General features: G+C 47.5%; 1 protein-coding gene across 1 annotated transcript in view; it reads right to left on the minus strand.

Moving 5' to 3' along the window:
• Positions 1–24,251, minus strand: part of F5 (coagulation factor V) — a 1,375,529-nt gene that overhangs the window by 948,781 nt on the left and 402,497 nt on the right. The window contains exons 7-8 of the mRNA XM_069636481.1: positions 23,287–23,452; positions 16,550–16,694 (exon numbers count right to left, since the gene is read on the minus strand). Coding sequence (XP_069492582.1) covers positions 16,550–16,694; positions 23,287–23,452 — 311 coding nt within the window. The remainder of the gene's footprint in view (positions 1–16,549; positions 16,695–23,286; positions 23,453–24,251) is intronic.

The raw sequence follows: 24,251 nt of genomic DNA on the forward strand, positions 1-24,251 counted from the left end.
TCCCCCACCCATGTCGAGGAGGTGATAGTAAATAATGGAGCAGTCATCCAGGACAAGAACTTCAGATAGGCTTTGTGTAAAAGCTCGAAAGGAGGTCCCATGAGTTTGGACAGGACAGAGAGTGTTGCAAAGGGGACAAGCAGAATTTGGAAAAGTTGTCAGAGAACCCAAGCGATTTTAGGCAACGAATAGTGCTCTCTATATGCCAGAGGAAGAGACTCCACAAAACGATGAGGTACGGGCACCCCCGAATGATGTAGATGAGCCTCCTCCGGGGCCACGCCTTTTGTAAATGCTGATGGAGCAGAGTAGAGGCTGAAGGGCAAGGCCTTGAACTGAAAGTGTAGATGGACTGGGACCTGAGAGTACGTATCTTCAATGTCTGAAGGTAAAAGTAAATCCCCTTCCTGCAGCTGTGTTAGAATCTTCTGGTGGGTGACCATCTTGAAGGTTTGAGCCTGCAAGGATTTGTTGAGGAGGCCAAAATCGAGAATGGGCCTCCAGCCTCCTGATTTTTTCTTGACAAAAAAGTATCTCGAGTACAACCCTCGGCCTTGTTGTAGAAGGGGGATGCACTCGATTGCCCGCTTAGAGAGAGGAGGGACTGAACTTCCCGCAGCAGTAATGGCAAGTGCTTCTCGGCCTTTGGCAAGGGTGGATCAGAGGGCGGATGTCAGCATGTGTCCCTGCTGGATTAGCGACAACACCCATTCACCTGTGGTGATGCAACACCACTGTTCAATTAATTTTGAAAGACGCCCTCCCTATGGGGTTTGAACGTTGGGAGGCAGAGGGAGATCCTGGTCAGGCCTGTTTGGAGCATTGGCCCCTACTTTGAAAGAAACCCAGAGTGGTGCTGATTTCCTCTATAGGCCTGGGACTTGTCCTTGTAGCTGTCCGATGCAGTGTAGGTATTGAACCAGTAGGACTGGAAACAAATAGAAAGGCCTGTAGTCATGGAATGTCCTTGAAAAAGGATGACACTGTTGTTGCTGCATGCCCAGGGAGCGAGCAGTGTCACTGTCCGCATTGATGGCTTGAAGTGTGCCATCCACCTTCTTGCTGATCAGGTCCTCTCAGTCAAAGGGCATGCCATCTACCTTTTTTTTTCAAATTATGTTTATTAGCGGTTACAAAGAGACACAACAACCTTTCCATACTGCATCATATACAATCAAGATGTGTGCATCACACAGTTATTATAGTCATACATAATTACATAGATTCATCATCGTCAGGGGCCATATCACATAAATAAGCTCGAAATGGGCCCCATATGTCTTTGGGCCTGCTGGCCGAAGGTTGCATCAGGACATATTGTTCTTCAGCTTCATTCACATACGTGAGCTCGCGAAGGAATTGGTCCATACTAGGAGGGGTAGAGCTTTTCCACTTTTGTAGAATACATTTTTTAGCAACCGCGCCTGCGATATTAAATAATCTTCTAGTCTTTTCGGAGCACTTGCCTATGTTCCCCAAATAAATATTTTTGGGGCGCCAGGGCCGGGGGGATTTGTGAAAGTTCCTCCAACATCTCCGCCACCTCCTTCCAAAAGCCCACCACCGCCCGACATTCAAAATACATATGAAAGTGTCCTGCCTGTGGCATCTTACACTTTGGGCATGCGCTTTAGGTCTCCGGGGCAAACATAGCAATTTTAGTCGGTGTGTAGTGCAGTCTATTCAGAATTTTAAATTGAATTAACCACAGCCCAGAGTTTAGGGATATCCTTTTAGTGAGCACGCAATATCTTGCCCATTTCTCTTCCTCAATAGGTGTCTGTAAGTCTCCTTCTCATTTCTCTTTGATTAGGTTAACTGTGGGGGAATGGGCTTTTATTGTGGATTGTAGTCTGGAAATCCCCAGGCCTTGTGTGGAGGTTACCAGCTGTATACAACGGTGTGGTTGGGGTTCATCCGGGAATAGTGAAACGCCGACCTCATTCGGTAGTACTGTAGAGTTCTCAGTGGTCCCCCTCCCAGGGCTCTCACCAATTCCCCTAGGGTCACAAATTTACCATCAATGAACATGTCCCCTATTTTCATTTCACAATTAGGGTCCCATGATTCCTGCATTGTACTGTCATGTGTGGGGGGGTATACCTGGGTAATTCCATAAAGGTATCTCTGGATTGTAGGGCGTCGTCACCCTCAGTCTCTTATATATGGCCTCCCATGCTCTAACCGTACAGCTGACAGGGTTGTACTCACATGTATCCTTGTACTGCGTGTCAAATATGACTGATTGTATATCAGCGGGGTGTGTGGTATATTCTTCTAGCCATACATGGGGTATCTCATGTGTTGTGTTATACCAACATTTTGCAAATTGAGCTTGTGCAACATAATAATATAGCTTGAAATCAGGGGCCGCTATACCGCCAGTTGAGTACGACTCGGTCATCTTTTCCCAGCTTATCCTGGCTGTCTTCCCATTCCACAGGAATGACACGACCGTTGAACAGAGTTTAGTAAAAAAGGACCTGCCTGGCCATATGGGAATATTGACAAAGAAATAAAGTAACTTGGGTAGGATTACCATTTTAAGGACGGCGACTCTACCGTACAAAGATATCGGGAGACGTCCCCACAACTGGAGTTTCGTAGTAATAGTTTGCAATGTGGCTTCATAATTATCTGAGAACAATGTGTGCCTTTCTCTAGATACCAGTATCCCTAGATATCTAATACTGTATTCTGACCATTTGAGTCCGTTTAGCCTCTCGGGGCATTTGGTAGCCTGTGTAAGTGGGAACATTTTGGATTTAGCTCTGTTAACTGTGTACTCCGATAAGTAACAAAATCTTGTATTTCCACCCTTATGGGTGCTATGTTTTCCTCCAGCTCTCGGATATATAACAACGTATCGTATAATGATATCAGTTGAATGGAGCCCTTCATTTTTATGCCCCTCTCGGCATGTCTCAGTCTCACCGCAGCTGCCATCGGCTCAATAATCAATGCGAATAGCAGGGGAGAGAATGGACACCCCTGCCTAGTGCCCCTGCCGAGCAGGAATAGTTCAGAGATGGATCTGTTGGTGGCCACCCGGCCGCCGGCTCGGTGGTCAGGAGTTTTACATATCTTTTTTTTAAAAAAAAAAATTTTAAAACTTTATTTTTGAAATTTTACAGAACAACAGAAAACACATGCGCACCATTAGGGTGCACTAACGTAGCAAGGCGGAACAGAGGAAAGAAGGGGACGAATTGAGGAGAGGGAAGGGAAAGGGAGGAAATAGAGCAAGGCGAAAAGAAAACATAACATTTCCCACTCCCGGTTACGACCGCGGAGCTGCTCCACCCCACACGTGTCCACAACAACAAGTATCAGGACTTTCCTGGTTAATTGTCAATCACCATAAAAGGCACAGATATATAGTGACTCCCAACCTCGCAGATCTGTTTCGGAGTTAGGGGCTCTCAATAGTGGAGGGGGCTGCGCTGTTTAGCAGATATGTGATATACGGCCCCCAGATGTCAGGGGGTCGAGCGTGCAGTGGTAGGGTTCTTATAAATTCACTCTCTATATCCTGACAGTAGGTAATGTCTTTTTTCCAATCTTCAATTTTGGGTAGGGGGCCCGGGCTCCAGGCCATAGCTATCCGCCTACGGGCCAACACCAGGAGGAGTGCTGCCAGTCTGCGGGACGCAGGTATTTTGTGAGGCCGAGGAGGGCCGCCAACGGTAACGGGGCTACTTGTTCCCCAATAATATTGGCGACGATCTGTAGGACTGAAGCCCAGAACCGCTGGATTCCGGGGCAGTCCCATGCCAAGTGGAAAAAGTCGGCGTGTGCCGCTATGCAACGTTCACATTGGGCCGATACCTCAGGGTGATGTCGGTGTTTCTTGGCAGGGGTGTAATATGTTTGGTGCACGTAGTTGAAGTGTATTAATTTGTATCGTGTATTCACCGCGACTTTCTGGGTTTGATATAGAATGTAGGACCAGTCTCCCGCCTCTATCGTCATCTGGAGGGCCGATTCCCATCTTTGTTGAGTTCTGGCATTGGGTGGTCCAGTGTCTGCCACCAGGGATCGGTAAAGTGCCGAGACCAACCTTCCCTCTCCCCTAGCCTGGATGGTTTTGTGCAGCAGCTCCCATGTGGGGGGTTGTGTAGGAAAAGAGGGCAGTATTTATTGCAGTGTGTAGCGCAGTCTGAAGTAAAGAAAAATGTCTAGTGAGGTGGTGCCGCCCTTGTCCTTGGCCATCTGAGGCGTTAGGAAGGTGCCTTCCGGGAAGACATCACCAAAGGAGTGGATGTTAAGCTTGTCGGCCCATATTAAAAATACGTTCTTGTTCGTGAGCGGAACACGCGGCATGAACCTGATCGGTAGCAGAGGGGAGTATCTCACGGTCACCCCGTATTTGGCAGCCATTTTCTTCCAGATTGCGTACGTAGAGAGGACTGTATTTAGAGTGTTGTACGGAACTGAGATTTGAATAATGATGACGGCACTGAGCAGGTCGGGAGAGGCCAGAGCACGCTCCACCTGCACGTGAGGACGCACGAGGTGGATCGTGTACCAGTGGCTTAGAAACTGTGCCTGAGATGTCCAATAGTACCTCTCGACGTCCGGGAGCGCAAGGCCTCCTTTTGACGTCGGCAGAACCAGGGTGTCATAGGCCACGCGCGCCGGTTTACCGGCCCATAGCAGTTCCAGGACTGCAGCCTTGATTTTCAGGAGGAAGGATTTGGGGAGGAGTAGCGGGATATTGGTCAACAGGTATAGAAGTTTGGGGAGTATAACCATCTTTGTAAGGGAGGTCCTACCCCACAGTGTTAGTGGGAGCGTTTTCCACATGTGCACCCGTTCCTGAATGGAGGTGAGCGTGGAGACATAGTTGTCTTTATATATCTCGTGGTGGTTACGAGACATGAGTATACCTAGGTAGCGAACCCCTGAGTTCTCCCATTTAAAGCCGTGGTCGTCAGCGAATTGCACTGTGTGAGGGGTCAGGGGGAATATCACAGATTTAGAGTGGTTGATTTTCAATCCCGACATTTGCCCAAATCTTAACACCTCCCGCATGACTGGGTTAAGGTTCTCCTGGGGATTGCTGACAAATAGTATAACATCGTCAGCGTAGAGGGAGACGATAAATTTGTGTGGACCTAATTTGAGGCCTCTGTGTATTTGGAATTCGCGTAGTCTGGAAGCCAGGGGTTCCATGATAAGAGCAAAGATCAGAGCCGAAAGTGGGCATCCTTGCCTCGTGCCGCGTTCAAGTGTAATGCATGTGGATCTAGTGTTCCCTAGTGTAATATAGGATCTGGGGCTGTTGTACAATAATGACACCAATTTAATAAAGAAATTCCCAAAACCCATTTGTCTAAGCGTTGCTAGCATGAATGGCCATTCCACAGAGTCAAACACCTTCTCGGCGTCAAGAAGCACCGCTATTGCCTGGTGCGATGGGTCCAGGGCCTCCATGACGCCAAACAGACGCCTGATGCCATAGGTGGTGCTGCGCCCTGGGATAAATCCGGCTTGCTCTCCAATCACAAGAGCTGGCATAAGGGGGAGGAGCCTGGAAGCAAGGATTTTGGCCAGGATTTTATTGTCCAGGTTGATCAAGGAAATTGGTCTATAGGATGTACATTCGTCAGCGGGTTTGCCGGCTTTGTGTAAGAGAATTATATTGGCTTCCCGTAGTGTTGGGGGAAGGCATCCGCTTTCGATGGATTCTTCATATACGCGTAACAAGAGAGGGGCGAGGGAAGTTGCGTAGGCCTTGTAAAACTCCCCGGTAAGACCATCCGGACCTGGAGCCTTGGAGCTCGGGAGGGACTTAATTGCTTCCAGTATTTCTTCTGTTGTTATCGGTGCGTTGAGGCGTTCTCGTAGGTCTGCCTCCACCCAGTACAGCTCAGTGTCGTCTAGGTATGCTTGCAGAGATTCAGAGTCTGAATTACCCCTAGAGCTGTACAGGTCCTGATAGAAGTCCCGAAATGCCTTGGCGATGTCCACTTCTGCATAGACACGCTGGCCTTGTGCGTCTTTAACGCATTCCACCCGGGTCGGGGTTTTGTCCACCGAAAGTAATCGGGCGAGCAGGGCTCCTGGCTTCTGACCCTCTCCATATTGTCAAATCTGGTGTTTCCGCCCTAGGAATTTTAGCTCTCTTTCGGCTGTTTCCCTGAACTTCTGGATCTCCTCCTTCAGTTCTGCCTGGATTTGCGGGCTTGGAGCTGAGATGGCCTTCCTCTCTAGGTCTTTCAGACGGGTTTCGCTGTCGGAGAGTTCATTGCGGATCAGCTTCAGTACACCGTTCTCCTTACCCAAACATATACCGCGTACAAAGCACTTCAGCGTCTCCCAGATGGTGCTGGTCGCCTTGACTGAGCCTTGATTCCTCTCAATGAAGGATGTTATTTCCTCGCGCAGTTCATCTGCAAAAACTTTGTCTGAAAGCGCACCCAGCTTGAATCTCCAGTTCAATCCGGGGACCGTTGCGCCCACCATGGAGGCGTCAAGTGTGACCATTGAGTGGTCGGATAATGTGCGCGGCAGAATCTGGCTCGTTCCCCAGGCAAACCGACAGTGGGTAGAGGCCATGATGTAATCTATCCTGGAGCTGGTGTTGTGAACGGGCGAGTAGAATGTAAAGTCCCTCGCATCCCGATTATGATGCCGCCATGTGTCAGATAGGTCGAACGCTTGACATATCTCACGAACTTGGCCACTGGCTTTGGATCGATGTCCTGTGGTGTTATACGATTTGTCTAGGGTAGGGTCCATCGGTGTGTTAAGGTCTGCACCCCATATGATTGTTTCTGCGTCGGACTTCCCTAGTTGGGACATCACCCAGTTAAAGTTGTCGGGTCCATCAGTGTTGGGGGCGTAGGAATTCACGATTACCACTTTTTTCCCTGCAATTATACCCCTCACTACAGGCCCCTGCCTTCAGTGTCCTTCACCGATTCAATGAGACTGAAGTTAGTTCTCTTATCGATCAGAATGGCGACCCCTCTGGCAAAGGACGAGTACGATGAAAAGTACCTGTGACAGCCCCAGGACTTGGCCCACTGCGCTTCCGATGCCGGCAGGAGATGGGTTTCCTGAAGAATGGCGATGTTAACCTTGTGTCTACGGAGACACTGAAGGATTTTCCTGTTCTTTGCCAGCTGGTTGCCGCCGCGGATGTTCCAGGTGGCAATTATAAATGTTATGGTTGGCATTTCGAAGGCTGGGTGAATTCACGCCTGTCAGGACAGGAGAGCGAAAATGGTGCCTTCAGGTAGTGGAGTGGTTAGTGAGTTTGGCTTCCAGGTTATCAAAGTCATATAACAACAACGTTGTGAAACAAGAGTGGGGTGAGCAAAACGGCTGTGTCTGGCCCGAGTCCTTCCCATGTGTGGGCAACCCCCAACTGGCCCATAGTAATCCCCCCATGTAGAACAGAGTTGCAAGCATAGCCGCGCTAGGGGCACTAATAGCCCACCAAGAGGGTACCGGGCTTCCTACGGCGACGTCATTTCGTTCTTGTGATGTGTATTGAGCATAGAAGCAGAAGGTGCGCAGGTCACGACTGCCAATTACTGCGGTTGTAGATTACGGAGGGTCTCCTCTCCCTCGCTCTTCCGGACGGGGTCTCGGATTGTTCCCGCCATGTCTGCAGCCATTCCGGTCCAGGTAGTCATTGGCTTCTTCGGGGGAATTAAAGAATTGGGCCTTCCCCTCATGTTGGATCCGCAGTTTCGCTGGGTATAGCATGGAATAAAGGATCTGATTGACCTGCAGGCATCGCTTGACTGCCGTAAAGGATCTTCTCTGCGTTTGCACCGCCTGTGAGAAGTCTGGGAAGACTTGAATGGAGTCGCCGTCGTATTGAAGTTTCCCCTTATCTCTGGCTGCCCAGAGCATGGCGTCGCGATCCTTGTAGTTTAAAAGTCTTGCAATGATTGGCCTAGGGTGTGCGCCGGGCGCCGGTCTCGTGTTCGGGATTCTGTGTGCTCTTTCTACCACAAAAAGCTGAGATAGCGTTTCTCTGCCGAAGAGAGCAATGCAGATCTGTTCCACAAAGTCTTCCATTTTACCTGGGATTTGTCTCTCCCTCACCCCTTTGATCCTGATGTTGTTCCTGCGGGAGCGGCCCTCCAGGTCCTCATTCTTGGCGCACACCACCTTCATCTGGGTTTCGAGCGCAGAGACACGAGATGTCAGTGCCGCCGATCCATCGTCCAGGTCGGACACGCGTTGTTCGACATTGTCGAGTCGATCGGCTTGTTTGTCTAGCCTGTGTTGAAGCTGGTCGACCTTCGACGATAGGGTGCCCAACTTGCATCCTAGGCTGCTGATACCGGCCTTCAGGTCCATCAGAATCTCCCTTATATCGAAATGTGGGCTCTGGTCCTCGGTTGACATAGTGTCAGGTGGCGGGGAGTTGGGCCTGCTGCTGGTCGTGGGCTTGGCCCGTGAACTGGCTTTGAAATCAGTTTCTTCTGATTCTTGTCTACCTTCCGCATGGTAGCTTGGGGCGAGTGTTCGCGCTGAGTTGTGGCTGTCTTAGTCCGGATGTTAGCACGGTGCCTTTGGTGCCTGATGTGGAAAGTTTGTGCACCGAGCGAGGGGCCTTCTATACCGGCCGCGCCGATGGGCGGTGGCACACGGCGCAATCGGCGGCCTGTATCAGAACGTCAGGCCCAGCTATCATGGGCTGCTTTTTCTTGTGCCCAGGATCAATGCCGCCGGGGTTTACTTGCTTTCAGATATCCGGTTAACCGGACCAGGCCTCTCCGCCCCTGCGGCTGAGCGGAGGGGCCCGGTGCCGTGCCTCAGGTCCCTCGGAAGCGGCCTCGAGTGTGGTTAGCTCCTCCGCGCTGCACACCAGGCCCGTGCCACAGCGCGGCCAGCCGTTGGCGGGGGCCGCGCAGATTAAGCCGCGTCCGGCGGCGGGACAGGCGGGCCCACCCAGCGGCCACACCGAGTCCGCCCGCGCTGTACCCTGCTCCTGCCTGGGTTGTCTCGGGACTCTGGCACCCCGGCTCATCGCTCCACTGTCCTCGCAACGGGCCTCCGCGTGGGGCGGAGATCTCCTCGTCCCGCGGGTGCCAGTACGCACACGTCTGCTCTGCTTTACACGGCGCTGCTCCAGGTCCCGCCGCCGAGACCTCCACCAAGTGCCCGCCTCCGTCGCTCCGCACACACGCAGGGGCCGCACCGCCCAGTCCGTCAGCCGGCAGGACTCAGATTTGCGAGCGAGTATCTCGGGCTGTAGGCAGGTGTCCGAGTCGAGATTTATCTCAAAATGATCAGCGGAGCTTCATGAAGATGCACAGCTATAGGATGGGTCGTTTCAACCATCACAGGAGCATTGATGTTACAGGATTCATTAGAGCCCTACGGAGCTCTCTCAGGAAGCGGCCATCTTGGTCGGCTCTCTAGCGCCCTCTCTAGGAGTTTTACATATCTAATAAAGTTGGGTCCCATCCCGAATGCTTCCAGCACTTCCAGAAGGTAGACCCATGAAACCGAATCGAAGGCCTTCTCGGCATCCAAAGAGACAGCCGCTGCACTTCTTTTCGGGTCTATTTGTGCCATTATGCCGAAGAGCCTTTGGAGGTTTAGGGCCGTTGCCCTTGTAGGGATAAAACCATTTTGGTCCAGGTGAACTAGACCCGGAACCACTAGAAGGAGTCTGTTGGACAATATTTTCGCAAATATTTTGGCATCGGTGTTAATTAATGACAGGGGTCTATAGGAAGAAACATCCTGCAGTGGTCTCCATGGCTTGGGGAGTACCGTGATCACTGCTTCTCTCAAGGTAGGGGGTAGTATATTATATTCAAGGGATTCCTCCCATACCATCATGAGTATCGGGACCAGCTCTTCTCGGAATTCTGTATAAAATTCTGCCCCTATCCCATCTGACCCAGGAGCCCTTCCCGATGACAATGATTTGATTGCCTCTGTGATTTCCTCCAGTGTTACCGGCCGTTCCATCTCAAGGCTGTCCACCTCAGAAAGCTTTGGGAGGGCGAGAGCCTCAAGGTAGGTTTTGATGTCTGCGAGTGTTTTTTTGTCTTGGTTAGAGTATAGATGTTTATAGAATTTGACAAATTCCTTGTTTATTTCCTCCTCCCCTAAGAGAACCTCCCCTTGTGATGTATGAATGCTGGTGATTTGGTTGGGTTGTCTATCATGTTTAAGTAGGTTAGACAGTGTTCTACCAGCCTTGTTGCCCTCCCCGTATCTGCGTGCCTGCATGGAAGCCGCCGCATAGCGTACCTCACTGGGAGCCAGTTTGTCAAATTCCTGCAGTTTCGTGTGTATCTCAGCCAATAGCTCCCTGTTCTGTGTACGAGTGTAGTCTTCCTCTAACTCATTAAGCTTGTTTTCAATACCTGTTAATTCAGCACGCACTCTTTTTAGCATACCCACAGCCCTAGACAGCAGTATTCCTCTAATCCACACCTTGAAAGACTCCCACACAGTGGAGTATCTGTCCACCGTGCCCACATTATTGGTGAAATATTCCGCTATCTCCGTGTGCAGTGTTTCCACCACCCCTGGGTCTCCCAACATCCGAGTGCGGCATTCTCCATCTTTTCGCAGGGCAGGGAACATCAAGGATCTTAAGTTCTAGCATCACTGGGGAGTGGTCAGAGAATGTGCGTGGCAGGATTTCACATTTCTGTAGTGAAGTGGACATACCAGAAGCAACAAACCAATAGTCAATCCTTAACTCGGAATCATGAACTGAAGAGTAGTATGTGTACCTCCTGCTTCCAGGATGCACCTCACGCCAGGCATCAATTAACGACAGCTGCTCGAGGACATCACCCAGAGCAAGGGCAGTCTTACTGGGGGCTCTAGTAATTGCAGAAGATCTGTCCTGCGTGGCGTCCAATGCCACATTAAAGTCCCCCCCCCCATATTACATTAACCATACCGTAGGCTGAAATCAATTGGTACATATTCACATTAAAGGCAGGGTCCTCAATATTAGGACCGTACGTATTAACCAATAGTAGTTGTCGCCCAGCGACTCTGCCCCAAAACACCACGTATCTACCTTGTTGGTCCACCTTATGGCCTTCCAGTCCAAATCCCAAAGCCGGATGTATAATGGTAATTACCCCTCTGGCCTGGGTAGAATAATCTGTGTAGAACCTCAGTTTCCCCCATTTAGGCAGAATATTCATGTTACTGCTTCCCATAGTATGCGTTTCTTGCAGCATAAGGACCTGTGGGCTGTGCCTGACAATATAATTACCAATTTTCCTGACTTTCGTTTGGATGTTATTCTCATCCCGTCACCAGTTCTTGCCAGTAAAGGTATTCTCTATATGCATGCCCCTCAAAAATGTGTTCTTGGTACAGGCAGATCGGCGTCAGTCTCAGTGCAACCATTATTTTCACACAAAACAAACAATTGGCCGTAGCCGAACTATCACTCGTGTCGACCTTCTTCTTTAAGTGGTGATCGCCACAATAACACCCCAAAACTCCAAAGCCCCATTAACGCCCACCCGCCCACATCATCTCCCCCAACCTGACGATGTGCCCAACATAACTCTTGGAACCTTCCGGGGGTGGCCATGCTGCTCCACATGACCGCCAGACTGTCTCCTTATCTCCGATAATCGCGTTGTGTGGAGCCACCCTGATCTACGGAGTAGTAATGCAGGGTTTAATGGTATAATAGGGGAGGACATGCATTGACTACCGGTATACCCTAATCCTCCAGTCTGGATCTATTATTTTGCGCCGGTCTGCCCTCCCTAGGCGGGAGTGGTATGGAAGTCTCAATGTATTGTGGGACTTCGGCCGGAGACTCAAAAAAGTGCGCCCTCCCAGCATGCCGGATCCTCATTTTTGCTGGAAACATAAGGGCGTAAGGGATCTGGCGTTCTCTAACGAGTCTTTTGACCGGTTCGTAGGATCTTCTATTGGCTTGAACCCCGGCAGAAAAATCTGGATATATGTGTATCCGGTTTCCTTCGTATGTTAGTGTGCCAGCCTCTCTGGCCATTCGGAGGATTGCATCCCTATCCCTGTAATTAAGGAGTTTAGCAAATATTGTGCGGGGCGGTGCACCAGGTTTCGGGGCTGGGGCTGGGGCTGGGGCTGATGTACGGTGCGCTCTCTCCACCAAGAAATGCTCAGAGAATGCCTCCTGACTGAATAATGTTTTAAGAAGCAGTTCAAGTTGTTTTTCCATTTGGCCTTTTCCGAATGTTTCCGCCACACCCACCACACGGATGTTATTCCGTCTCGATCAGGATTCTAGGTCCTCACATTTGTTTTGCATTTTGGACATGGCCTCCTTGAGTGGGGAGATGTCACGACTGTGATGTGCGATGGCATCCGCGTTAGTGCTTATTCTATCTTCTGTCTCCGTGATGCGCGCACTTTCTTTTTCAACCCTGGCTTTAAAGAGCCCATGGTGGACACTATATCATCTAGTTTCGTATTCACTGCACGGAATCCATCTTGCACAATTAGTGTGAGCTTGTCCTCCTTATCACCTCTCTCTACATTAGGGGTTTCGCTGGCAGTGATGTGCATCTCTGCAGTAGTGGTTTGGGCTTGGATGTCAGTTAAGCATCCATAGGGCCTTTCTTCTTATTACCGGGGGTCTTGCTTCCTCTCCCTGTCTTTTGTGTTTCGCCCATGTCGTCTCCCAGTATTCAGTTGATGCTGTGGCCCTCGCCAGGTATTTACCAGGGGTTAGCTCGCCCGTGTCTTTTGAGGCTTTTGTAATGCTTCAGGGCGGTGCGTGCAGCAAGGTGCCGTCCCACACTCCACCTGCTGTTATGTCTTTCGTTGGCCGGCCGCCTTAAGCTCGCTCGATCGTGTCAGTAAGGTTATTTAGAGATTTTGTAGTGCACTATATGCAGCAGGGTATTAGGGCTTATGAGGCATGCACTGACCATGGATTGTGCTCTCCCACGTATCGTGTCAACAAGTTCATTAAGTTCAGGTGAGCTGCAGTGGCACAGCCCCGCAAGACCACATCAAGCCTTCTCACGTATTTGAGCAGATGTTTCAAAGAGGCCTTATCACAATTAAATAAATCGGTGCGCACCACCCGCCAGCTCGCATATGTATGAGGATTCTGGGCCGTGAGTCGCGGGGAGCCAGCAATCAGGGTTAATCTGGACCCTCGGGGCGTTCACGTCACCGCGTTAGGCAGAGGGATGTGGCACCCTCCTCTTTTGTCGGCCCAGGCCAGCCGCTCCCGCAGGGGCCCGCCGGCACGCCAACGCGTGTAGAGGCGAAGGTCTAGCAGCAAGTGGGGGCCGCCCGCCGGACACTTCCCCCCCTCCACCGCCTCCCGAACTCCTTACTTGGTAGGGCAGGATAGCCTCCGGGCCCGTATGGTGCCGACACCCGTCGGGAAGTTCCCCGCCGCGGAGCCTCGGGGAACGCGGCATCCAGGGGGGGTCCAGGGACGGCGCATAGAGAGAGCCAGTCTCGGCCAGCCTCCCCCAGCCGACACGGGCAGCCAGCTCAAGCCTTACAATACGTGCGTGAGTTGGGCACAGGCCGCGCTCCCAGGCCTTGGCGGCCCTCAGCTCGTCCGGATCCACAGCCTCTCACTGAGTCCTTGCGGTGCTCCGCAGCGGCCCGCACCCACAGCGAGAGTCGGTCGGGGCTCAACCCAGCACAGCTAGCTCGTTTTTGGACCCAGGCCAGCCAAATTTTCTGACAAAGGGGACGAGTGTATGGACCCCATGCACCGCAGTTTTCAGGATGGTAGGCGACTCCAAATAGGATAAATCAATGCAGGATTTCTGGTTGGAGCTGGAGCTCAAGAATCAGGCAGACATCTCCGTAGTGCGCAACAGCGCCCCCCTGCATGCCATCTACCTTTGATTTCACTTCTGGGTGAAAATTGGTGGCCTTCAGCCAGTCTTGATGGCGTAGAACAGCACCATTCCTCATCTGCCAGAATCCAGTGTACACAATATCTACCGGCACAGATGTTGCATGGTCCGAGGCAGGCTCCCCCTTTTGAAGGGGGGCAAAAGCTCTGTCCTTCCAATCATCTGGAAGGAAATCCAATATTGGGCCCATTTTAAACCATAGCTCCCTGTAAGAGTGGAACAGGATAGCCAGTTGTAAATTCCCTTTTCTGCCCCTCCTCGACTCTGCCCTTTTTGGGAGGGGCATAAAAAGCCTTTTCACATCGTCAAATGATTGTCTTCCCAGATGTCCTGGAGGACAGGTATGGCAATCACAGACTTTCTCGTCTGCTGTCTCTGCTGGTATAAGAACCCTTTCTACTTTTGCTCCTCTCGGATGCAGTAAAACTACTTAGCAGCCCTATACATAAGGGCGTGCAAGGAACCAATCTCATCACGGGGAGAGTCCCTGCGAGGAGGGTCCTCCTGTTCATCATCCTTTGGTGTGACATTATAAAATTCGTCCGAGGTATTTATGTGGGTGAACACATCACCTTGGAAGACATCATCCTCCATATCAGTATCTGTGAGGTTGGCAGAAGGAGGAAGAACAGATGTGGGGTTTATTGTGGGGTACCGAGGAGGAGGCGGAGGAGCAGACAATGGGCCAGCAGGAAGCTCCTGGCATGGTGTCACAGGCGGCGCAGGACGTCTATCTTGCAACTCCAAGACGCAAGTCTGTATCGTGGACAGAATGTCTATAGAAAGGTAGGAAGGCTTCAGTGGAGTGGGAGCCAGTCTTAGAGATGCACCAGTAATAGCAGACATCACCTTTGGTAGCAGCATAATCGCTGAAGCCCCAGCTGAAGTAGATGGCAGAAACTACAAGTGGGTGTCATTTACGTGGGTGTCGTCATCATCAGAAAAGACACCCTCCTGCTCAAAATTCTGCATCACTGACAGGTTGCAAAATGTACTCAGGTGGAACTAAAGTAGATCGAGGAGGTGCAGGTGCACCATATGCGGCCAGTGTAAACAGCAGATGGGTACAAATAGGCTTTGGTAGTGTTGAAAGCGCAGAGACAGAATCCCCAGCTGGAGAGATGCCTCACAGAGATATCAAAAATGAGGCATGCACTTTTGGCATGGTCAAAGTGGTTGTAGTGCTTAGAGACGTCGCAGAATTTGGTGCACCATTGATTCAGTCATCAGCAAAGTTGTCATGGGAATTGGCATCGACAGGTCAGTCAACAAGGTAATCAATGGAAAAGAGGACTTAGACTGCTTATTACTCATCAAGGGGGGCATAAACGAAGATGTCGTCAACCGGCCAGAAGTAGGTGTGGACGAGTGCTTCTTGGCAGAAGACGAGCATAGACCAGCAAAAGGTGCCGACAGGCATTTCATAGCAGACGACGATGAAGCATCCTTAGTTAAAAAATTAATTGCCAACGGGATTGGAGACAATGACGTTGATGCTCTTGTGGAAGAGGTGGCAGCCTGACCTTGGGTCATTTGACCCTTTTTAGCTCTTTTCCCATGGGAAGAGTCATGGTGGGACCTTGACCTCTTCGATGAAGAGGTGCGCTACAGGGGACTGCTCTGCCTGAGGGAAGCACAGCTACGTACAGAGGCTGTATTAGAGGCTCCAGCAGCATCATCTAGCCAAGTCAACAATGTTTGGTGACTGTCTTGAAGCATCTTTTTGGAGAACGACTGGCAGATGGAACAGTCACAGATCTGATGCACTGAGTAAAGACAGTAGAGGCAGCTGCGTAAAGATCCTCCACATAAACATTCCTCAAAAGACAAGGAGCAGAGGCCTTGAGAAGCCTTTTCTTCCTGGTGTCAGCCATAGCCTCATGGACAGGTCCAAGACTTCAATTAAAGGACCCCAAAAGGCATGGAGAAGCTGGAACAATGCCACTGATGGGTGGATGAACTTTCTGGCATCATGAAGAGTTGATGAAATAGCCGGAAAAACTAAGAATTAGTTGATAAATCAAAAATAATGGAGAGAATTTTTGAAGACTCCCAACACTGAACGTGCAGTCAAAAATCTGAACATGGGCTCCGGGGTTGGTGCTTAAGGGGACCTGTCAATTGGCTGTTGGCGAATATGACCCAAAATTACTCTAATAGAGCACAAGTGACAGCATTTTTAAAATGGAAATGTAAACTGATTTTAATGTTACCAAGCACTCCCAGCCTGAGGATGGGGAATATTCCAACAGCATGTGAATCTGTGAAAGATCCAACGCTGGAGAATGTACAATATATTGTGCACTTTCAAACAACAAGATTACAGCGAAAAGCAAAAAGAAATTCCCACAGTAGTTTGTTTTTTGGCTTCAACATCCACCTCAGAGAAACTGTGTCAAAAACTGCGGAGTATTGCGACCTGACCTTTGTATATTACCTGTATGTTAACCTGTTACACTATGGTATTCTGACCACCTACACATTGCCTTGTAATATTTATCTTTTCTGTACATACTTATGTTAAATTTACCTTACTGTACTCTTACCCACTACTATATGCCTGTAAAACAAATTTCTGTCTATGTAACCTTAAGATATACACCCAGATGCCCTTGGGCAAGGCGCACTATACAAATAAACACAATACAAAATACAAATACAAATTGGATAATGCTATTCAAGACTAAATCATTATGATCTTTTACACATACCTTCACTGTGTCTTTAACTTGAGCACTAATGACAGGACCTAGGATTCCCTTCTCAGATGACTGCTCCGTACGTTTCGTGAAGCTTTCGTCAGTGTACTGTCTATAGATAACTTTTTTATACTGGTTCTTAGCAAGAGAGTGTGACCTGTCGAGAAAAGGTACAGAGTTAAACAATCGGAAAGGATTGCTTCAAGTCTCAAACACAAACACGCTGTGTCATTACCCTAGGTACTGTAATCAGTTCAGCGAAACAGTGGCTACTGTATTTTAGAGTATTTGTGGGATGGAGAATTAGAGAGTTTGGAAAATTACATAAACATGATTCAACCTGAAAATTGCTGAAGATATTGCTATCCACCGGTTTAAAATAACACAAAAAAGCGCCAAAGGGTTGTGTGTCAGACCTGTCAAAACAACGTTAACATGTCATGTATGGTGTTGCCTGGTGAATGGAATGAGGAGTATTTCAAAATATCTCTGACTGCTTTCTTCTTTAAATGTTGTGAATGATAAACTTGTTATTGTCAGGAATGGCAATCAAGCAAGATTTGCAAGAATCAACTTGAAAACCAGGAATGGCTACTGAAAAACAATATCACTGAGTAGATACATTCAGAGAATAAACTGCTTTCTTATACACAAAGCATTAAATATATACACAAGTGCATGAACCCTTTTCCAGTTAACTCGTTTCTGGCTTCCAGAAAACATTGCTGATTTCTGTTATTAATTCAGAAGGCAGAAATGTAAGGCTCATCAATTGTTTTTGAGAAGAAAGTGAATGAGAATGGATTGAGACTCTATCCCAGCAACTGGTAAAGATGGTCCTGCTTTGGAGGGAGGAGGAATTCATGCGCTTTACCTAAAGTCCAGAGAGAAAACCATAATCACTTTCACTTATGTGACGAATAGCAAGGGGAACCAGATTCATGCACCTCATTACCCAACATACTTAATCCATAGAATGTTTTAGTACATCCTCCCTACATCCATCTAGGAGAGGGGCTAAATTCATCCCTATAGCTTCCACAAATGGAATAGTTTTGTTACCCCTCTGAATACATTGAAAACCTCTGAATGTGGTCCCTCCTACACTACTCTAGGACTTACTCTCTCAAGTCCCACAAGCCGTGCTTATTGGGAAAAGCATGCCTCTTCGAGGTGGTCAGGTGTTATGGAGGGCACGGTCTACTGAGGAGTGACGGCAGCACCATTTTTTAATTGGAGGATTGTAAATAGTTCCCACACATATGCCAGAGCGACCAAGCACAGTGAGGGAACTCAAACCAACCATGGGCGTTTAAAATGTGTATTTAATATTGTGCTAAAATCATTGTGCATTATTCGGCACACTTACTGTGAAAAACTGGGTAAAAAGCCAGACAGTTTGCAATTAGTTTTGTAGGGTAATTCCAATCCAAAAATTCAATAGATTCAAGTTGCCAACAGTGCACAGGAGCATTTACCAGCGCATTTTAATGATGTTTCTTCAGCCCACAATATATGCCAACACAAAAACATTTTCACACTGGCTGCAGCCAGACATTTCCATGCAGCCGGCACCAAAATAAATGCCAGAATTATTATATAAGAACATTCTCATGTTTGCTTTGCACATAATTCCAGTAATCAAACATTAAGACAACATGTCCACACTGGCTCTGCCAACATATCGCAGTAGCCTCACATACGAAAATACTCCTGTTGGCTTTGCCTTTAAAATTCCATGCCACAATAAGAACATATGTACAAACTGGCTGCACAATGTAGCCCAGTCTAGACATGTGATAACACTTATACTGTTGGTTTTATCTTGATGCCCAATATAAACTGCCATGCAACAGTAAGAAATAGCTATACTGGCTGCACCAAAATGCCATTCTATCCATGTAATAACACTTATCATGCTTACTGTAACATAGATGCCCAGAATAAAATGCCATGCCAAAGTAAGAAAGGGCTAGACTGCCGGCCCCAAAATGCCACTCTAGCCAAGTAATAACACATACCATGTTTGGTTTATCATAGATGCCCAGTAAAAAATATCATGACACAGTAAAACAGGGATAAAGTGGCTACCCCAGAATGCCAACATATCATGATTGGTTTATCATAGATGGACAGAAAAAGCCACGTCACAGTATGAAAGTACTAGACTGGCTGCCCCAAAATGCTATTTCGGCCAAGTAATAACGCTTAACATGCTTGCATATCATAGGTATCCAGTAAAAAGTCATGCCACAAAAAGAAATGGCTGGACTAGTTGCCCCCAAAATGGTGTACAAACCACATAATAACACATTATCCTTTCCTATATCAACTGCCATTTGGTAAAAGAAAGTATGATGATTTTTACTGGTCATCTATGAGAGATGTTAGGGAGAATTCTCAGAAATTTGCTAATTCTCTCCACCTTAGAGATACCCAGCAACTTTGCTGGATTTTGAGGACTTGGTTTTTTTTAACCTGGAGAGAGTGTGGCCCTTTTTTCCCACTCTCTCTGTGTTTCTGAATTTTGTGTTTCCTTTGGTTATGGAGCCTGACAAACTCCGCAGGCATCATCTTTTAAATTGTGTCACACAGCACCTTCAGTGCAGTGGCACAGGTAAGTCTTCCAGATTTCCCAAAGGTTTAAATACATTCTCTGGGATAAACTACTGTTTCCCAGAGCAGTAAAGTGAAACTGACTTTACTTATATTTGTAACATTCTAGACCCAGCACACACTATCTTACAATAGGGTGCTGGAGGGGGTGCTTAGTATCCCCTTTGTGTAGCTTCTCAGGTAACACTTTTATGTTACCCTTTCCATGCTGACTGGCTGGTGGCAGTGGTTTACTTTTAACTACCGTGGTGTGCATTTACCATGGGCTGCGTTCGCAGCTGCAGTAAAGCACCCAAGGGTGCCATTTTTGTCAAAATGGCCCGGTCTTCTTTTTTCACCAATTCTTTGAGGAAAGGTCCTTCTTGAGGTTTACTGTGCACGCCGAACCAGGTTTGGTTCCTTTGTTCGCTTTGCCTTTGGCGGGATTCATGAGTGAAGCCCACCTCTGGCTCCAGGGTGTCTGACGCGGGCTGGAAGTGAGGGAGGTGCCGGAAACTCCCTTTGCTTAGTCTCCTAGGAGACTCAAATGTACTCTGTGGTAATTGGCTGGCTGACTTCCCAGCAAGGACAGCCACCCTGCTGGGTGACTGACAGCTAGGCTGGAATGAATGGGAGAAACCGGAATAAAAGGCGAGGCTTTTGACTTGGAAGTCAGAGTCGACCACTGGACGAAGGAACCGAAGAAGAACGTGAAGAGGACGCCTGCTGCAACTCCTAGACCGTTGGTTTGCCCGGTGAAACCCTGCTGCTGTGCTGAAACTCCAAATCCGTATCGCCAGAGAAGCCCCTGCAAGGACGATTTCTCCCCTTGAGTTGGTGGGACCAATCAACTCCGAAGTAAGCCACATGGACATCTTTTCGGATTTGGTTGAATTTCCACAGAGTTGCTGCTGGAAACCGAATAGCCAGGGATGGGAACACCAGATTGTGTTTGCTGCTTTTAAGTTGGCCAAGAGCTCCAGGAAGATCCTCCAGACTCCCAGGAAGCAGGACTGACCGAGCCTGAGTCCATCTTGACAGCCAGGAACCGCAGTGTTGCTATTTGCAGTAGTCGCGAGGAGCTGAAACACCGAAGTGCCAATTGTTTGAAGATTGCCGGTTGCGAGTGGTGACCGTCCCATTGCAGTGCAAGAGTCCTCCAACGTACTCCCCCTTTTCCCCACGACTGAGGCCCAGGAACAGTGAGATAAGTAAATTCTGCAGAGAAGCACAGGAACAGGAGTCATCTGCTGCACTTTTTCTTCATTCCAAAGGTACTGTAAAGTCTGAGGGAACTTACCTCTTATTGTAGAATTGCTTGCTACTACTCACAGGTCTAAACAGCTTGTGGCCCTACATTGATTCTTCTTTTCTTGAAAGACTTCTAAACCATTGTGCAAAGACTTTTCAACTTACCTACCAGAAGTACTTCAGCTCCTATAGACTTTTGCCCATTTACTTACTATTACTATTCACTCATGAAAAGTAAGTAGATACTATAGACTTTTGCCCGTTTACTTACCTGTCACACTGAATGACTCTGCTTAGGGGGATCCAAAAGTATTTGCCTGCTTAAGAATATTTGTGCTCTCTTGTGTGTTCTAATAACCTTTTCCTTTGACCAATTGCTAAGAATGTTCTAAATGTTTCTTAATGTCCCCGGCACCCTAGCTATTGAAGTCACCTGAGTCCCAAAAAGGGTCTTTACTGATTTAGAAACTATTAGTGTGTAGTTTAGAAGTGTATTTGTGTGTTGCTTTTATATTGCTCCCTTCTGAAGGCTTATTCTAACTGACTGATAAATACATTAATAATTGTTTATTCAAGAAACCTTGTGTGTAAGTGTTTATTTGAATACTTGTCACTGTGAATCTCTGTGTAACTCCCCTACAGCTCAACACGCTACCAACCAGTGTAGTACAGACTTATACCAAAGGTTGGGTTCCTATTGCCAGGAGGTCAGGGTTGTTGTAGTGCACCCAAAGAGTACTGCATACAATCTGGCCTAACAAGAGATGCCCAGTAAAGAATGTGTTGTTAACGTGCACCCACCACTGCCCAAAACTCCACTCCCAAACTCGTTCCCCGGGCCTAGCACAAACACACATGCGCACACACATATACAAAACACATTCACTCACTCCTACTCACAATCAGCATTCAATCACTCATTTACAGGCGTAAGCATGCATAAGACACTCACAGATTCACACACATATAAAACATAAAAAAATGAAATCTTTCATGCACACAGCCCTGATCCTCAGCCAGCCACCAGTAAACCCTTTGGCTCCCATGCAGCATTAACAGGAACCAAGAAGCGAAACGCACCTCCTGGTTCTTGCACAGGCGTGTAGGAGTCAGGTGCTTCTGACAAACTGCCCTGATCCATTTCTATGTGCGGGTGAGGCAGAAGTGCCCCCATACACATACAAATGTAATGCAAACATGCATTACCCCAGCCTGCATTCCCAATGGGCCATACAAGGAAGGGGGAGCAAAACACCCTGTGCATTGCATGGCCCAGTGGACATGCGTGGCTGGGGTGCAAACTGTTAAAAGTAAATCGCGTTTCCATTTGACAGTTCAAGCTAGCCTACAAGCACACTTAGACCACATTCTCCTATGCCACAAGGACTTATTTTAATGTGAGTTTTCATATGTGTATTAGGTGCATAAGACATGTGCAAAAAGAATGTACATCTTTTATATGAACTGTTCACATACGCGTAGGAGAACTACATTTTGTACATGTACACTTCTATACAAATAAAATCTCACATAAAGTCAGGACTGACTTTGGTGTAACATTACATACCCATATAAGACATATAAGATAAAACTGTGTACATGTACTGAATGTAATACATTTATACGGATCCTACATGTATTAAAATGTATCAACCACCACTTTAATGTGAATTTCCATATGTATTGGAACCATGCAGGACATGTCAATTTCATATAACTTTACACCAAATAGTCACACCGTACTTAAAAGCCATACACTTATTTGCCAGACACTTACACACCGAACACTTACATGCCTTACACCACAAACACTTATGACAAAACACTCTATGACACACACACACTTAAAACACACACTCTTAAGGGACACATTATTACTGCACATGCTCTTAAGCACACACATTCACGCAATGCACTCATATTCCATACACACGAATGGCACGCACTGTTGCGCCAAACACTCTTATGCCACGCACTTTCACATCACAAGCTGTTACGCTACATGCTCTTACACTACACACGTCTATGCCATGCTCTCCAAAATAACAGTGAAATAAAATACTAAAACATCTCAATAATAATAAAAGGCCAGATGTATGTTTGCCATTGTATGTTTGTCCGATGCAGTCATAGCTTTGCCTGTTGTCGGCAGTAGAGGGAGCTGTTGTCTTAGGCTAAATAGTGGTACTACTGTGTTAATTAAAACCTACACTTTAGCCCGCGTACACAGGCTTCTACATTAGTTTTAAAATAAATGCTAAGGTTACTCCAACTAAATGTGACGTAACATCTACAAACAGTACAAATAACAACATTAAGGTACAAATTCCAGCATGAACCTCTAAGAATAAACATTGGGCCTCATTTCAATTATGGCGGTATGGCAACAACGGCGCCGGTATCACTACCATCACGTTGCTACCGTACCCCCATACTACCAGTTGTGCTTGCGGGTCTCGTTCTGCCTGCTTGGTCGGACCTAGCGGGCAGTGTGGCACCCGCAAGCACAACTCGTGAATGCACCGGCACCGTTGTGAACGGTGCCGGTGCATCCGAGCTCCCCATTCCCATTTAGCCCTATGGGGCCGAATGGGGATGGCATGACCCGGTAATTGCCTATTTGCGGGTGCAGGTAAAATCACTGGTCTGGTGGCAGCCATGCCTTTGTTACAGGCACGGCTACCGCCAGACCCGTAATGAGGCCCATTAACTCCATACCATACAAATGCAACCTTAACACTCATTTGAAATACTAGGCAAGCTACATCAGTGCCATAAATAAAGTGAGTTCATGGTTGAATTTGTAGTAGTACAGAGTGAGCGTCTGTACGTTAATGTTGTCTGTACTGAATTCAGATACATCTTTTTAATGCAATCAGAGGTATAATCATCAGGCCTCTTACCTGTCAGAGCTCTCTGATTTTTGAGCAGCATAGTTCCAGATGACTTCCTCAGCGGCAATGTAGTAATCCCATTTTTTGATAAAGCGCCTTTCTAGAAATGAAATCCTTCTTGTTACAACTTCTTTATGTGCACATAATGTGACGTTGAGGTAGCTATGCATCCCAGCTACAATAAAAAGAAAAGCAGAAATATAAGATGAGTCTGGTGACATGCAGTTCTGTTGCAGCTCTCGTCTCTTTAAGGATTTGGCCACCACCACTGCTTAAGGGTTGAATTAAATGTTCATCAAACCAATATCCTTATCAAAGTGGTCTAATGGGTGCGTGTGCGAAGTACATAACTGTGTACTGTTTTTCAGCCATTACAAACATTGTATAAATAATATTGTACCTCATTGTTATAGCAGCCACCCCATAACCTCAATTATCTCTTATTTAAATGCAGATAGATTATTTATGAGAAGAAGAGGGTCAGTAGTATTTCAACAGTCAGACTTAAAGCCAACAAATATTCTGTGATTAAAGTGCAAATCCAGCGTATCACGCAGTCTCAAAAAAGTGATTCTTCAAGGAAATAACTAATAATTCACAAAGAATGGAGCAAAGTGCAAAATATAGCAGTATGGAATACATATTCTTTATTACAAAAGTGTTAGGGCAGTATAAAATACAATTACTGCATTATTTAAAATGCCAGTATAAAATCAATACAGGTCTAATTTTAGATCATGCATTGTTACAATAACCATTTTGACCTAATTCTTAAAGTATACCAAACTTGGTTGCCAATTTAAAAAGATTAACTTGATCTCCCAGTCTCAAAAGTGGAACATGTAATTCCTTTAATTGAAACACTTACCTGCAATTATCATCTCCTTCTTAGGTGCTAGCAAAAAACGAATATGTCTTTCTGGCAGCCTGCCCAACACCATTCACTGTTCTAATTTTTCTATTGTGTTCAATGT

The sequence above is a fragment of the Ambystoma mexicanum genome, chromosome 7p (genome assembly GCF_040938575.1).
Source record: "Ambystoma mexicanum isolate Mex_15411 chromosome 7p, UKY_AmexF1_1, whole genome shotgun sequence".
Lineage (NCBI taxonomy): Eukaryota > Metazoa > Chordata > Amphibia > Caudata > Ambystomatidae > Ambystoma > Ambystoma mexicanum.